Source organism: Drosophila sulfurigaster, chromosome 3 (assembly GCF_023558435.1).
Source record: "Drosophila sulfurigaster albostrigata strain 15112-1811.04 chromosome 3, ASM2355843v2, whole genome shotgun sequence".
Lineage (NCBI taxonomy): Eukaryota > Metazoa > Arthropoda > Insecta > Diptera > Drosophilidae > Drosophila > Drosophila sulfurigaster.
The window spans coordinates 52026800-52043419 of NC_084883.1; the positions used below are offsets into that span (position 1 = coordinate 52026800).

Below are 16620 nucleotides of genomic sequence, written 5' to 3' on the forward strand. Positions count from 1 at the left end.
TATTATGTTAATATACTATTTATTGATTTTTAAATAAATCAAAATTAACAGCTGTTAATAACATTAACAACCGGCACAGAAAACCTTAGCCGATTTTCAAAACCAGTGCTGAGTAACGTCAAAAATAAACTCTAGCTTTCAAAGTTTTAACGGTTAAAACCGATTGTAACAACTTTTTGGTTTGCTTTTTATTAGACGTCATTTTAAGAAGAAATCGAAAAAAAATTAATAAGCATACTCAAAAGGTTCCAAATTGTAAGATTGAACAAGCACACATACACATTTTGCAACCGCTAGCGCAATCGATTCGTAGATTGCATATATTTTTTAAAACTTTGTGTGATGGATACCTTACCAGTGGATTCCACTGGCAAAGAGGACGTGAAAGATACCAAGGATGACAAAGATATCAAAGTGGCCACAGAGCCACGCAAGCTGATGCGCCGTAAGCGTGATCTGGATAAACAGGATCTACATGTCATAGTTGGCACCTCGGCTGGAAGACCAAAGATTCCCAAAGCCGAAACTAAGAAGCTGCGCAAAAAGCTCTTGGAGTTCGAGCAACAAAATCAAAATCTTGCACAGGCGATCTCCGATAAGAACCAGGAAATATCGGCACTTAAGCGATCGGTGGACTCACTCAATGAGGTGCTAAACTCAGTGCCCATTGACGAGCTGCGTTGCAATTCCTCGATAGCCGGCTCCAAGATCCTCGAGCTGAGCAAGAAGAATCGTCAGATGCGCGCTGAGCTTGAACAGTGCAAGAATCGTATAAACAAAAAGGATGTGACCATTGAGAAGTTGGAGAAGGAACTGAAAGCCAACGAAGAAAAATTGGCCATCAATGGAGAACTGCTCAAAAAAGGCAACGCCACCGAGGAGTTGCACGCCAAGATCAACAGCATGCAGCAGAAACTGTTCGAGACACGCAACAAGAATACCGAGCTGCAAAATCAACTGAAGCTGGCCCAGAAGTGTCTGCAGCACGAGGTTGGCGAGTCGGTTAACATCAATCTGCTGGCCAACAACCTGAACAATGCCACTTGGCGTGGACGTGCCCAGCAGATTATCTCCCTGCAGCAGAAGTTGCAGGAACTCAAGGCGCGCCTCGACAATTTTGAAAACGGTGCCGATCGTGTCGACTATATGCCCATCACCCTGGGGTCTGAGGGAGATTTGGCCAGCAGCAGCGGTACCCGAGTGACACCACGTAATGCCAAGCACTCCATTCATTCACCTGGCAGAGGAAGTGCTACGGCTAGCTTGGGTGGCGGAGATGCTGGCGTTGCATCCTTTGATCGTTTCACGCCTGGTGTGCGGAAGAGCGAGATCTTGCATCGAGCCAAAGTGGAGGCTCTAGAGAAACAGATTGTCGGCCTGCAAGCACAGCTGGAGGAGCAACGCAATCGAACGCTGGCGCTGAAGGTGCGCAACAAAACGCTCAATGATGAGATGCTCAAGTACAAGACGCGCACTGCCGAACTGGAGGAGCAGACCGATGGAAATGGCCTGAATGCCAGCACATTGAACGACAAGCTGAAAAGTCAGCGCGTTCAGTACGAGACGCGTTTGGATGACATGCGCAACGATGCCATTCGCATCACGGAGGAACGCGACATTGCCAGGCGTCAGATGGATGAGTTAAGCGGCATGAACTTGGAGCTGGAGACGGAGCTGAAGCAGAAGACTCACTGCATCGCTGGTCTCGAGGAGATGATCAAGAAACTGGAAACCGATTTGCGTGCTGTCACCGGTGGATTTCTGTTCTCCTGTCGCGAGTTTCGCAAGGTAAGGAAGGTGTTGAATGTTGTATATAAATCAAACTATTTTATTATGTTACTCCACAGGAGGAATTCGTTGGCATTCTCGATGCTCTAGAGGTGGAAAAGAACCAAATGATGCTCATGAAAAAGACGCTCGAGGATCGTCTGGATGCTGAGCGTGTTAAGCTTGACGCTGCCAACGATCTTATAGGCAAGCAAAAAACACGCATCGCTCGCTTGGAGGTCAAGGTGCGTGACTTGGAGAAGGAACTTGATGTGCAGAATGATCGCAAGAAGCGTTCGCAGCGCATCAATGAATATACCAATGCCTTGGGACGCACTCCGTTGACCGGCTCCATCAGCTCCTTTAGCTTTGACAACCAATCGCAGTTGTCGTCAGTTAATTCGTTGACATCATTGACTGCAGCTGAACCCAAGATCGAAGACATGAAGAATCAGTAAGTCGATTTCTGTTCATTGAATGGCTTCTTCTAAATTGATTTTATTTCTTAGACTGGAGCTGGCTAACGAAAAGATTACTATGCTGTCGGAGAAACTGGATTACTTGACTGCGGAGAAGCGTGCCGATGCCAAGTTCTTTGAGGAGACAATGAACAACTCCAAGAACATTATACTGGACACAATACGCGGCTCACGTGATTCCTCCGATTCGAAGGTGGGAGAAACACTCCCCGAGTTGGTCACCGCCAGCAGTGATGGTGTCTAAAATCATTCTCATTTTATTTTTGTTTCGTTTTCATACTCCTAATTGAAACATTTCCACGTGGTGTGATAAAATCAATCAATGTTCTCCACCCATGGAAAACGGTTTAAGTAAACAAGGAGAAGGCACATTTTCATTTGAATTTTGCATTTTTATTTGTAACACATTTGAATACGAAGCCTTTGGCATTGCTTCATTCACTCTATTATTATTATTATTAGTTATTGTTTGCAGTTATTTGTAATTATTTGTTTAGGCATATTTCATAATACAATTTTGCAAGTGGCGCGTTTATGTTTGATTATGCATATCGTATTTATAGTTAGTTAATTATTGCAAATATGTGTGTACGCGTGTGTGTGTGTGTTTATGTATGCATAATACGCTTTATTGTTAAGTTATTTATTTAAATACATTTTCAGCTTCAACATTCATAATTCATTTGTTTATTTTTAGGCTGGTATTTAGTTTTTGTAGGCTTGCTTCAAATTCGTTTCGATTCATGTTAGTAATATAGCATTTATTTTTATATATATAACTCTATATGTATATACATATATAATGTGTATGTATGTGTACGTACTTGTATATACTATTAATTATTGGTCGATAAGCCTATCAAAATGTGGTTTATCTAAAAAACACGTTTAGCAAATTAAAGGCACTTCAAGGATTCTTGTGAAAACGAAACAATTTCAACACTAGAATTATTAGAAAACGAAAAAACAATTCAATGTACCCCTAAGTATATATATATATATAGTATATATCTATTATTAATTCTTTGTTATGCACTAAACAAAAAGCAAAACAAATAATAGAGTTAACACTGTTGACACTGGCAGCAGGCTGCGCACTCAACATTTGCAACAAGAACAAGAAAAGTGAAGTTTGATTTTTGTTATCGTTCGCTTTTCCAATAAATTGACAAAATTGTAGGGAAAATTGCATTCGACAAGCTTTTAAAAAGCACAAATTTAGCCGTGTGTGAGAGTGTATCTACTATATAGCCGCCCGATTACACAATACTAGACTCTAATTCACAATTAGAAGCTGCTTGCTGTTTTCCTTTCGAATTGAGTTAAAAACTTGATTTAGCTAGAGCATCATATATAAAGTATATGTTTACGTTAGAGTTATCTGGCATATCTGGTATATATATATATATATTGTATATGGTATATTAACTGATTAGTTGTATATATATATAGTAGAGTTCAATAAATATTTCTAAATTTACGGCCATTCACCATGCGTCGCGTTGTATTGTAGATAAATGCAAATTTTGGCTGCGTTTAGCTTGGTCGCTTTTCACAAAACTGATTTTCTTCTTTTTCATTTGTAAAATTACAAAACTTTTTTTTATTACTTTGCAATTGTTGTGGCATATTTAATATTATTATTATTTGTTGTGTGTAGTTTAAATATGGAAATTTTTGAAAGTGATTTCTGATTTTCATTCTTGTGATTTCATAATTCTCTTTTTTGCGTTTATACACATTGGCCTGCTGACTATATATATATATCTATATATACTCTATATATACGTGTGTTTTGTTATATGTATTTATATATATACGCGTATGTGGGTGTATGTAATTCATCGCCGCCTGAATACATGATTGAAATAGTAGTAAATATCCTGTTCTGCCTGCTGTTGATTGGGTGTCTTGCGTGTTGGCTGCTGCTGCTGTTGCTTGGGATCCATTTGCGGATGATAGTTGTTGTAGTGATGATAGCCATGCATATCGTACGGATTATGGTGTCCCGGATGCATGCCCGGCATGCCGCCGACACCTCCGGATGGACCGCCGGCCATCATAGGATTGCCATTGGCACGCATCATGTTGCGATCGGCAAGAAAAACGTTGATGAAAAAGATGAGAACGAGCAGGATATAGAGCAGGCAGACCAGTATGACCACAAACTGCTGGCGGCAGCAGCAGTAGTAGCACATTCCCTATTATATAACCGCCTGTTCCACATAGTTGGCAGGCAGCATGCCGGTCTTGCCAGTGCGCTCCACGCGTCCGGTCATCCAGCCCGAGTCGATGGACTCCACCTCGAAGATGACATCGCCCTCACGAAAGCTGACCTCGTCCACATCCTGCGCCTCATAGTCGTAGATGGCGCGATAAACACGCTGCAAGAGAAGATAGGGAATCGAATTAATAACTGAAATCAAGTGAAGGAGTTGTGACTTACCAGTGCAGTGCTTTGACGTGATTGCTTGTCCTGCAGCGCTTCGTAGGATGGCTGTTGACGCACCTGTTGCTGCTGCTGCTCTTGTTGCTGCATCATTTGCATCTGCTGATACAATTGATGTTGCTTCTGTGCCTGTGCCTGTTCGGCGCTGCTCAGCGAGCCATAAATGCCATTGGCGGGATCAATGTCCGAGATGGAGCCAATCCGCTTCGGATACACGCTGTTGCCTGCGAAGTGAAAAGAAGCATTAAATCTGCACTTAAAGAGTACATACTTTCAACTGGAGTTTGTTCTCGATGGGGGGGGACAAACAAGGACAAGATGATGACAAGATTGCGCTGCACATCAAGCTGAGCGAACTACCAGCCTAGCCTAGTCTAGCCTAGCCTAAGAGTACTTACCAATGCCTCCAGATCCGCGCTGATCGGAGCTGTAGACCAGCGTTGTGCTCGATCTGCCGGCATTGGGCACATTTCGTGGCCCATCCGTCAGCGGATCGTAGTCGGCAATTTTGCCAATGTTGTTGCTGCTCTGCTGCTGCTGTTGCTGCTGTGAGTTCATCACAACCACGGGCAGATGTCCGTTGCTCGCCTGCAACTTGTTGCCCAGCGCATTCTCCGATGGCGTCACCGAGCTGTAATTTGATGCCACATACAACTGCTGCAGATTGCCGCTGCTGGGTTGTTGTTGTTGCTGCTGTTGCAGCTGATGCTTGCTGGGATGCGAGTTGTTGCTGTGCACGCTGGCTTGGGAGCGTGTCTGCTGTGGATAGCTTAGACTGGCCGGATGTGCGGCGTGTCCGCCATTGTTGTTGTTGCTGTGAATGCTGCCGTTGCTAGCGTTGTTGTTCAATAAGCTGTTGTGCGAGTGTTGTTGCTGTATTGCTGCTGCTGGTTGCTGTTGCTGCTGCTGCAGCAGTTGCTGTTGCTGCTGTTGCAAATCGTACTGTTCAACAGCATTGCCACTGGGATGATGCGAATTGTGCAAAATTGCCGAACGCAGCTGATTGTAGTTGTTAACCGCCTGCGGCTGTTGCTGCTGTTGTTGCTGCTGCTGTGGGGGCTGCTGCTGCTGTTGTGGCTGCGATGTTGCTGTGGGATACAGATGTGAGGAGGCTTGTTTAATGGCATGTTGCTGCTGTTGTTGTTGTTGTTGCAGCAGCTGTTGCTGGCGCAACGCCTGTGGTTGCTGATAGTGTGCATAAGGATCGTGCTGCAACTGTTGTTGTGGTTGCTGCTGTTGCCTGTGTTGTTGTTGTTGCTGCTGCTGTTGTTGTTGTTGGTGGTGTTGGTGTTGATATGTGGGCGTTATGGCCGCCGTGTTGTATTGCTGGTGTTGTATGGGTGGCGGTGGCAGCGTCTGTTGCTGCTGTTGCACATAGTGTTGGTGTTGTTGCTGTTGTTGTTGTTGGTACAGCTGTTGTTGTTGTTGTAGCTGAAGATGCTGTTGTTGCTGCTGCTGCTGTTGCAGTGTTGCTGGCGGTATTGGCGAGGCTGTGGGTGCATATTGCGAAAACTGTTCAGCTGCCAATTGCTCAGAGAAATATTCCGATTCGTCTTTTTTTTTGTTTTTGGTTAAGTTAGAATTGTCGATCGAAGTTGATATCGCGATATGGATGTTGTTCGATTTCCCAGTTAGTGTTGTGTTTTTTATGTGTGTTGTGTAACGACGTTGTTGTTGTTAGGTTTTAACGGTAGTTCAAAAAGCACACACACATGAGGCGTTGTTGTTGTTGTTGGTTTGTTATTATTGTTGTTGAAGTAGTTGTTGTTGATGAATGTGCAACAAAATGATGAAACAATACGAAAAAAAAAAATAAAATAAAGAAAATAATAATCAGTATTAATGAACAAATGTGCGATAAATGTGTGAAAGTCCACGAGCAAGCAAGATAGCAACATAGGGCAACATTTGTGCACAGTGGTACATAGACTATTTGTTTTGAATGTGTGAAAGTAAACTATTTTACTTTCGAGTTTCATAACATTTGGGTGTACTAAATATTTAAAGTGTGCCATGATGATCATGTTTGAAAATGTATTAGAAGGTGTTTTGATTATCATTTTTGAGCATGGATAATTGTGCTCAATAAATATGGATGAAAAATGTCTTGCAGTTAATAAATGTTTGTCAAATGTGTTGACAAATAATAAGAATTTCCATGCAATTTCTCAATAAATATGGTGACTGACAGTTAAAATATGTATTATTATTAAATGACTGTTAAAATATGTTCATTAATTATAAGATAATTCATATGCATGTCAATTCTCAGTCGAAGTGTTTGAGAGTTAAGAAAATTTAATATTAATAAATAAGTGACAAAGTGTGTTGGCTAAGAATTGGCTAAATTAATTTGCCCACAAATTTCTTGCCATATCAATTAACCTATCATGGGAATTGCTTGAAAACAAATGTGCTCTGCACCACTGTGCACCGTGTAATGCGATTTAATGAGCCTAATAAACGATTATTTAATCAGTTTAGTCACATTTAATGCTTGTTGTTGTTGTGAACGCAAAGAGTTGATAATAATGGTACTCGAAACAAATTTCACGAAATTAAACAAATCAATTAGAGTTTTAAAACCAAGCAAACACACAATTACGAGCATAACAAATGAAGAGAGACAGTAATAGAGTGAGAAGGGTACAGGGGGGGAAAGAAGAGACGCAATTGGAAAATTGGCTACTCACTGCTGCTGTCGGAGACCTCGGCAGAGCCTCGCTGCTTCTCCATGGCGGCCTTCTTCTCCAGATCGCCGTGATATGCCACATTCGATATGTGCTTCGTGTTTTGCTTGATGCGCAACGTTTCCGGGTCGTCAGCCACCTGTCGACACGAAAAAAAACAGCAACATGTTAATTGTTATGTTTGGAAATAATCATCAAGTGCATCAGCATCATCATCATCAACAGCATCTGAGCATCATCATCGTCTAGTTCAACTGACCTGTGTAAATTTGCCTTTGGCCTTCTCGAAATCCGCATGGTATTTCACATTCGATTGGATTTTCGTATTTTCAGCGATGCGCTTCAGCTCGGGCGTATCTGCAATTGCTGTTGCCTTGGCCTTGGGTATGTGCCTGCAATTATTAGGATGAGAAAATACAAATTTAGTGAAAATACTTCACGTACACTGAAAAAATATTCAAATGAGAAAACAAAAACTTAGCGAAAATACTTCACGTACACTGAAAAAAGATTAGTCTCTGAAGTCAAGAACATTAGTCTTAAAAATTGTCTTCTTAAAATAAGACTACTTTATGAATGAATTCCTAAAATTAAGAACATTAGTCTAAAAAATGTCGAAACCTTTTAAAAATACTAGATTTAGGTTACAAAATTATGTAATCCATGGAAATTCCAAAAAAGTTTTGATAGCTCACTTACTCAAGCTTCCGCCAAATGTTTTTAAAATCAAGATGTGTTTTCTAAGCTTAGTATTTATAAAATGTATCCCTATGAAGTGATGCATCAATAAGTTGAACCCAAGTGTCGTAGTTAAAATTTTTTATTTTATTATATTAAATCTAGTATTTAATACTACATTTAAATAGAGAAGAGAGTACTGACTGCTGGGGCCTTCGACTCGAAAAAAAACTGTCTGTACTTATTATACTTTAAATTTAGTTTACATTATAAAATTGTACATTTTCATTACATTATCATTTGAAGGGATTTGTAGGTGGGAAGCTATCTGGGAACCAAACTCGAAAGCGGTAATGCTCTTTAAATTTGGACATGTATCGAGGATATGATCCACAGTTATTTCAAATTAATATTATATACAAAAAACGAATATACCAAAAGCTACATTTGGTATAGAGACATATCATCATCATTAATATATCGAACCTTGGTGTTGTCGTTCAAATATTCAAAATGAATATTCAAAAGTTATATTTAGTACTACTTTACTTTGAAATTATACCATAGAGTAGAGCATACAAATTTATAATCAATAAAAAGCATTTAATAGAATTTCATGTTCTTAACGAAGTGTTTAGACCAACATTCTTATACTTTGCACTACTCTTCTGTTCCTAAAGTTCAAGTAGCCCTAGGTTAGAGTATCTCTGACTGCAAAAGACAGCTCAGCACAGAGAAATAGAGAAGAGAAGTAAAACAAAATAGAGTCAAGTTAAATTTCCATCGCTGCATTGCGGAAACAACTTTGAAAAATCTGACTTTATAAATGTTGCTTTTTGCTTGCACTCTGCGCTCTCTCTCCACCCACAAATCGCCTCGAGGCCAGCATATCATTTGGCAGCATTTGGACGCATCTCTCCTCTTCGCTCGCTCTTTGGCTGCATGTGGAAAAAAAACCTTCTGACCTCCATCAACGGGCACTTTTATCAATTAAAACAGCATTCTGTTGGAATTTTGATACGGGCTGCACACCCATCATTCCCTCCCTCCCCTCTTCCATTCCTCCCCGAGGCAGCCAGCTAACGGTACACGTATAGCTTTCGTCTAGCACACAACAGAGTGTACATAGTGGGTTACAGCGAGTGCATTATGCGGTTAAAAGCGCAACTAAATGCAGCCAAGGAAAAGTTTTGTGGCATGCAACATAATTTCAACAGCATTACCACCTTTTTCTTTAAACTCCAGTAGGTTGAACCCAGGTCAGTCTATGCTAAATTAAATTGCACACATTATTGCAACTTTTCGAGGCCCAACCTATAACAACAAAGTACAATTACAACCACGCTCATTTTATACCCGGTAACACAGGCAAGGAAAAAAACACATTCGAGCTGATAAAATAAAATACTCGTAGTAATATTTTTGGTCTGCCTTTCTTCTTCTTAAAATACCAGAGACTCTACGAGTTAAAACTACATAATTCAACGTATTTTCGTTAATTAATACTACGCTTTGTATTCATAAAATGTTTTTATTAAGTTAAGAATCAATAAATTGAACCCAAGTGTCATCGTTAAAATATTTCAAAATTAATATAAAGAACTAAAATATACTATAAGTTACATTTGGTATAAAGATATACCATAATCGACAATATTTTGGTGTCATAGTTAAAATATTCCAATTGAATATATAAAAAAGTATAATATACCATATGCAACATTTGGTATAAATATATCATAGAGTATAAAATTCAAAATACATGCATCAATATATCTAACCGAGAGATGTCATCATTCAAAATGAATATAAAAAAAGTAAAATATACCACAACAATATAAAGATATACCATCGTCATCAATAAATCCAACCTAAGTTTCATTGTTAAAGTATTCCATATATACCTTTACTTTGAAAATATACCATAGAGTACAGCATACAAAACATAATCAATAAAAAGCAATTCGAATACAATTATTTCTTATCTGATTATGATTAAGCTTCCAGGCATCATACGAATTGTTATGAAAATAATTTTGGTTTATTAATATTTTATTTACCAACTTTTCGCCGCTTTGCTAATAGTTTTCTATTTCGTTTGCTTGAAGTTGCAATTTATCAACAACGGAAACAAAGCTCAAAAAAGCTAAAACAAATGGCAAAGAAAACGAAAAAAATTACAAAAAAAATGGCACATGGTGATATGATTAATGCTCCCAATGGACTAATACATCAATTTAATTATGGCACAACAACAAAATGAGGAAACCAAAGCCAAACAAAACAATTTTGTTGCTGTTCTTGTACGCTATCTGCAATGTGTGCACACAAACAAATGAATGACTTGTGTGTGTCTGTGTGTGTGTGTATGTGTGTGTGTTTGCTGTTTATGTTGTCGAGTACTTTAACCTATCAGTTGGCTAATCGATCGATTGTGATTGCAACTCGCGATGCCAGCAAACTGATAACCACAGCAACAGCAACAGTAACAGGAACAACCAACAAGCAACAACGAAAAGGTTGATAAACCCATTGGTGACCATTCTTCTTTAGAGCCTCCTCCTCCCCCGCTCTTCTTCACTACCCCCACTTTTCACTTGCCCCTTAGTCATATTGTAATTGTAATTGCACGCAACTAAATTGGCTTATAGAATATTTATGGCCAGCAACAAATCGAAGCGAACGCAGCTGTCGTCGTGCCTTCTCTCTCTCTGTCTAGTTTGAAACGGGATTTATTAGAAGTGAAGAGGGTCTACTATTATAGGGGTCACTTTATTGTTTAGTTTAATAAGCATATACACATTTGTTGTACAGTATTTATCTATGTTGGAATTGCATAGGAATGTGCACCCTCGATTCCAATTCCAATTTCAAGCTGTGGTCAGGCAAAGGAGGAGAGGGCAGAGGGGAATGTTGGTTGGGGTGGCAACACTGGCACAAGGCCGTTTAATGACCAATGACCGGTCGTCGGTCGGCTGCTCAACCATGTAGGTTGTGCGTTGTTATTGTTATTGCTGATGGGTTGTTGCAAGCTTTGCTTTAATGCAGCGCCAAGCGTCAACAAAGAGGCAAAGTTGTTGTTGTTGCTGCTGGCACACATTACAGCTGCAGCTGCAACCGAGTTGTTGTTGCTGTTGTTGTTGTTGTTAGCTGGCAATGATGACATAACAATGCTTAAGCGCCAGCGGCAGCAGTGGTCAGAGCAGCGGATGTCTCGGCACGTTCCCAATAGATCAACAACAGGCAGCAGCAGCAGCAGCAACACGCACGCCAGCAGCAACCACACAGCAGCAACAACAACAACTGCTGCTGTGCGTGACATGCAACTATTGTTGCTGTTGCTGCTTTACTTTTTTACTATCAAAGAATTTTAATTTATCTGTAAACAATATACAACTACAACAACAAAAAGTAGTAACTGCCCAGTTCAGTTCAGAGATGGTTGTTGTGCATTGTCTTGGCCATATCCTGTAAACAAAGCTTTAACATCTCTACACACACATAACGTAAGGAAGGCGCTCCCACATGGCAACCCATTTGTGCCTTCACAATGTTCCATAAATAAACAATGTGTTGCGAAAGGAAGCATAACATTTTAAAAAGGGATTTTTATGTAACTTTACAGCGATTGCTGTCACTAACATTGCGTAAAGCACTTTGCTAACATGCTACTTAACATCGTGTGAGAAGTTTGTTATGCTAACATAAATGTAGAGCAGCAGTTGAGAAATAAGCAACATTGTTGTATTATATTAACAAGATATATTTTAAGAACATCTCTTACTAACACATTTAATCTAATCTAACGAAATAATGTGTAGCAACAGATGTTGTTTTATTAACATTGTAATGTTATATTAATAACAGACTGCTTCACATATATTTTAAGAACTTTATTTTAGTAACATTCCACAAAGAATATTTTAACATGGTGTCATCATATTATTGTACATTTTAAAATAAATTTGAAATTGTATTTAGCTTCATCAAATGACCAAATTATTCATTTACCAAGAGATTACTTTAAGATTTTAAAAACTCTGTTATTGTCATGTTATTTAGAGATTAATCCCTATTAGCATAATATGAAAGATCAATTTAGATAACATTTTTCATTATTTTAAAATACATTTTCCTTACTATCATCGGTTTATTTCTTTTGCTAACAGCTTACTTTTACCTATATTTTAAGGATTTCATTATTGTGACATTTAACAGAGAATATTTAACATATTATTGAAAGTCAATTAGCAAACTCAGTAACTCTGATTAGCATTCTAACATTCTTTTCATAACTTGATTAACATACATTATTAAACTTTTGAGGGAGCCGAACTTTCAATAACATTGCAATGTTAAATAATTTAACATTTACTGCCGCTGTTAAACTTCTTTTCTATTGAAGAGCAGCTGCTAGTCATGCAAGCCTCGCTTGGGGCCACACTTCCTGCTCATAATTTAAACGTAAATTGTTCCTGATGTGGCATGTGTGGAGGAGAGCTGGAAGAGCGGGAAGAGCTAGAGCAGACCTGGATAGCTGCTACCGTCATCATCCCGTCGCGTCAGAGTTTGGCCCAGTGTGTGTTGTGTGTCAGTTGGAAACTAGACTAGCAACAGCAACTGACCAACAACACAGCAAGCAAGCAAGCCAAGCCAAGCAAGTAAACCAAGCAAACAAATAACCCGACCACACACACGAACGGACATTCATTGATGTCAACATTTTTGCATGTGATTTGTGTGGATTGGTGTTGAGTTTCCATGTGACAGGCCTTTTGTTGTTAACGTTTGGCGCAATGGATCAATGTGTGAGCCACGACAAAAAGCAGCGAGGAAATTAAAGGAACGATTCAAGAGAAAGGGAAAAGCTAACACGCATTATCCATTTTCGGGTTAATTAACTGCCAATTACAAAATTATATATGCAGGAAGAAGCCAGACAAAAGAAAAGCGGAAAATATGCATGCGAGATTCGCACATAATAATTGCAGCCGTGCACAAAATGAATTGAAATGCGATTAAACGCACAGATTGCCATATAATCATCATCAACGCCATTATCCATAATCCTAGAGGGCGGGGCGGGGGCAGCTGTGGGGGGAAATTGGAAAAATCGAAAAACACAAAATTTAATTGACGGAGTGAAAATGTTCGATTTCGGGTATCGAATTGCGCGTTGTGTGTGTTGATGTTTAAATTTCATATGCAAAGCAGCAGCGATCGATGGAGGAGGCAAGTCGAAGGGGGTCGGGGGGAAGGGGAAGCGCTTGGGGCGACACTCCCAGTTCACAGTTTTGGTAATGCCATGAAAATGGGGCGTGGCCGTCGTCATCAGCATTGTGTACGTTTTGTTTAGCATAAAAAGAGGCAAAGCCAAGTGGCCAAAAACTATTTTCAATACCCGGTGCATACAACTGTGAAAAGGTATTGCAATTTGGTGAGTGCTGAGAATCGATGCCACAACGGTGCTGCTATATAAAACATCAATCAATAAGTCGTGTGAGTAACATAAAGATTGCAACGCTATCGATAAACTTATATGATTCTTTCAAGCACTTTAGTTGACCATACATAAAATTTAATGACATTTCCACAGTCAGTAAAAAAGTTATCGGGATATAGGTGAATAAAATTTTATTGTTCAAAAGAAATTCAAAGGAAATTCGGTTGAACACAATATTATTTAGTTTTAGCAAGTTCAAGAATTTTTACCAAGTTTCCTGAAACCAAAAACAAAATGATTCTTTGCAATAGAATAAAATTAGAATGTGATTTTCAAGCTATTCCTGAACTTGCTCTGACTTTTTTTTTCTGCTTCACTTGAAAATATTATTAAAATTCTTTCTATTTTATTCTAGAATTCGAAAAGATTTTCCTGAACTTGCGCAGACATTTTTTTTTCTCATATTGAAATTTTATTCTATCACAATGATTAACTTTGTTTCGGATGTTGACATTATTATTTCATCAAAAAAAGTATGATGAACAAGTTGAGGAATTTTACCAAGAATAATTTCTATAACCAAAAATACAATGATTCTTTGTATAGAATAGAATTCAAATAATTTAAATTTTCAAAATATTCTTCAGAGTTCAGACAATTCAGACTTTTTTTTTTCTTTCTTTTATCTTGAAAATCTTATTCAATCGTAAATAATCATTTCGTTTTTGGTTTAAAGAATAATTTTTGGTCAATATTTCTTTCTTTCTTTCTATTATATTATTAAAATTATATTCTACAATTCGAAAAGGACTTCAAGTTATTCCTGAACCCGCGCATAATTCTTTTTTTTTTCTTTTCTTATTTTGAAACTCTTTTTGAAATTCTATTCTATCGCAAAGCATTATTTTATGAAAGGTTAAATGAAGTGTTCTTGATAAAAATGTTATTCCGATGAATGTAATATTTTAAAGTTTGAATCGCTTCAATTGTTTTTACACACGTAAATCACTTTAAAAAAGACTTTCCTAAATAGGCAGCAGGTATTTCACAGTTGTGCTCAAATTACTCGAGATTTCTTACTATTTTGGTAATTGAAATGGCCTTTTGTGTATGGCGCATTGCTTTTGTTTTCCATTGTAGGCGGCTTAAGTAATCAAACAGCAACTAATGGGGCACACACATCTACATATCTATATATATAAACATATATGAGAACAAGAGAAACCTCTATAGCCGAGCTTCGAAAGTGAAACAAAAAATGTGGAAATAGAAATGGAATTGAAATCTCTTCGCTGTCGTATTTTTTTTGTCTGAGGAATGTGGCACATCATCAGCCATTGGAGATTGGGAATTTGAGAACTGACAGGTCACAAAAGAGGGTAAAAGGGGGCGTGACCAGCTCGTCATGGGCATGACCATGGTTCACTGGCTTTTTATGTTAATAAATAAATGTGCAGTTTGCGTCGCGCGGATGATGTACGAAATAATGTCGAGGAAAGTTCTTGTTCATTTTTGTCCCCTTTGCTATATTGCAGATGTTCTTTTTTTTGCTCATATGAAAAATGAGGAAAACCCAAACAGAAAACTATACAAAAAGCTACTCAAAGCACACACACACACACATATACAACTTATATGAGTTTTATATATAAATAAATGAAAATAAAAAGTGAACAGAGGCCGGCAAACAGACAAACACAAAACACACACAACTCGTTTTCTAGTTCAATTCCAGCTAAATGGAGGAAGAACCTGGTAATGTAATGGATATATGCCTTGAATGAGACTCCTCTCAATGTGTGTGTGTGTGTGTGTTTGGATGTGTGTGTGTGCTGTTGTCCTGCCATGTACGAGAGGTTTACTTCAAGACACAATTAGGTTAGTTCTATAAAAGAGAGAAAGTTGCACGGCCAAAAAGCAAAAACGAACAAAAACGAACAAAAAAATGATTTGTTTGCAACTTTAAAAGGATTTCTCGTATTTTTCTCCGACTTGTGATTTTCCCCCCATCATTTTCCTTTTGCGAAAGTTACACATTGAAACTTTAACAATAGTTTCCTTGCAATTAGCTGCGCCCTTTTATCATGTCTTGTGTGTGTGTGTTTGTGTTTGACTTGAGCCAAGTTCTATTCCCATAACTTGGCTTATCCAATTAAAAAATCACAATTGCCATGCACTCCACATGTGGCAAGCAGTCGCAGCAGCAGCGGCAGCAGCAAGTACAAGTGGCAAGTACATATAATTGCATGTCTCCGGCATTTGAAATCTCTTCAGTGTGGACTTTATAATTTATTGCAATCGCTATTCCATTGGGCACACAATCCTGCCAACTCCACTGACCCACAGACAGACATGAAGACAGAGAGAGAGAGAAAGAGAGCGAAATTTTGCCAAGTCAGATGAAATAAGGAAGAAAGCCGCAGCTACTAAAGTGTGTACATGACTTTGGGATATCCGGTAGATACATTGAATTGATGTAGCTAAAGAAGAAACGAAGTTTGTTGCATAATTTCGACACCTAGATTTTAAGTATGCACTATTAACTAAAGTCTTTGTGATCAAATATATAAAAGAATTGCTTTAGTATATTATTTGGTATATACTGTGGTATATTTGGTATATACCAGGGTTGTTTCATATATTTAGTATATTGTGTACTGTGGTATATTTGGTATATACCAGGGTTATTTCATATATTTAGTATATTAAGCTCGTCATTGCATATATTTAGTGTATTGTGCATTTATACGGTATATTACACACGCTTTTGGTATATTGATATAGTACTACATTCAAAATAAGAGTAGATACTAAGCCCCGTAGTAAGTAGACGTTTTTTGATTTCTTAAATAACTTTTGATAATACCTTGATTTTTTTCTATGCATAACAACTAATATGTATTTAAAGTATGTTTTATATATATTACACATGCATTGGTATATCTTATTAAAAATATACTTTCTTTGGTATATTGTAGTATTAGTTTTCATACATAATTTTATACTCTAATAGCGCTTTTCCAATTTTTTTATTTTAATTTGAAATAAGTAGAATATATAATATATCATAGTTGAGTAAACATATGATATATTTTATAGCACATATACCCTCCT

General features: G+C 38.1%; 3 protein-coding genes across 5 annotated transcripts in view; 1 reads left to right on the forward strand and 2 right to left on the reverse strand.

Moving 5' to 3' along the window:
* Nucleotides 1–189: 189 nt before the first annotated feature.
* LOC133840332 (coiled-coil domain-containing protein 13) lies at nucleotides 190–2629 on the forward strand. The gene is made up of 3 exons (XM_062272104.1): nucleotides 190–1788; nucleotides 1848–2221; nucleotides 2277–2629. Exons 1-3 carry the CDS (start codon nucleotides 343–345, stop codon nucleotides 2488–2490), a joined length of 2034 nt encoding a protein of 677 aa, XP_062128088.1. The 5' UTR covers nucleotides 190–342; the 3' UTR covers nucleotides 2491–2629.
* Nucleotides 2630–3377: 748 nt separating this feature from the next.
* LOC133840334 (uncharacterized) lies at nucleotides 3378–4444 on the reverse strand. The gene has a single exon (XM_062272109.1). It carries the CDS (start codon nucleotides 4442–4444, stop codon nucleotides 4088–4090), a length of 357 nt encoding a protein of 118 aa, XP_062128093.1. The 3' UTR covers nucleotides 3378–4087.
* Nucleotides 4445–4450: 6 nt separating this feature from the next.
* LOC133840333 (LIM and SH3 domain protein Lasp) overlaps nucleotides 4451–16620 on the reverse strand; it is a 32974-nt gene continuing 20804 nt past the window's right edge. Inside the window, exons 3-7 of one of the 3 annotated variants that reach the window (XM_062272105.1) lie at nucleotides 7645–7777; nucleotides 7389–7524; nucleotides 5094–6248; nucleotides 4693–4919; nucleotides 4451–4630 (exon numbers count right to left, since the gene is read on the reverse strand). In XM_062272105.1, the coding sequence (XP_062128089.1) occupies nucleotides 4451–4630; nucleotides 4693–4919; nucleotides 5094–6248; nucleotides 7389–7524; nucleotides 7645–7777 (1831 nt within the window). The remainder of the gene's footprint in view (nucleotides 4631–4692; nucleotides 4920–5093; nucleotides 6249–7388; nucleotides 7525–7644; nucleotides 7778–16620) is intronic. The other 2 variants (XM_062272106.1, XM_062272108.1) reach the window with 2 other exon arrangements.

What these genes read in the sequence shown, in the direction of transcription:
- LOC133840332 (XM_062272104.1), top strand. Translation starts at nt 343, where the DNA reads ATGGATACCTTACCAGTGGATTCCACTGGCAAAGAGGACGTGAAAGAT. An exon ending in CCTGTCGCGAGTTTCGCAAG is followed by an intron (nt 1,789 to 1,847) that starts GTAAGGAAGGTG and finishes GTTACTCCACAG; the next exon opens with GAGGAATTCGTTGGCATTCT. An exon ending in ATCGAAGACATGAAGAATCA is followed by an intron (nt 2,222 to 2,276) that starts GTAAGTCGATTT and finishes TTTATTTCTTAG; the next exon opens with ACTGGAGCTGGCTAACGAAA.
- LOC133840334 (XM_062272109.1), bottom strand. Translation starts at nt 4,444, where the DNA reads ATGTGCTACTACTGCTGCTGCCGCCAGCAGTTTGTGGTCATACTGGTC.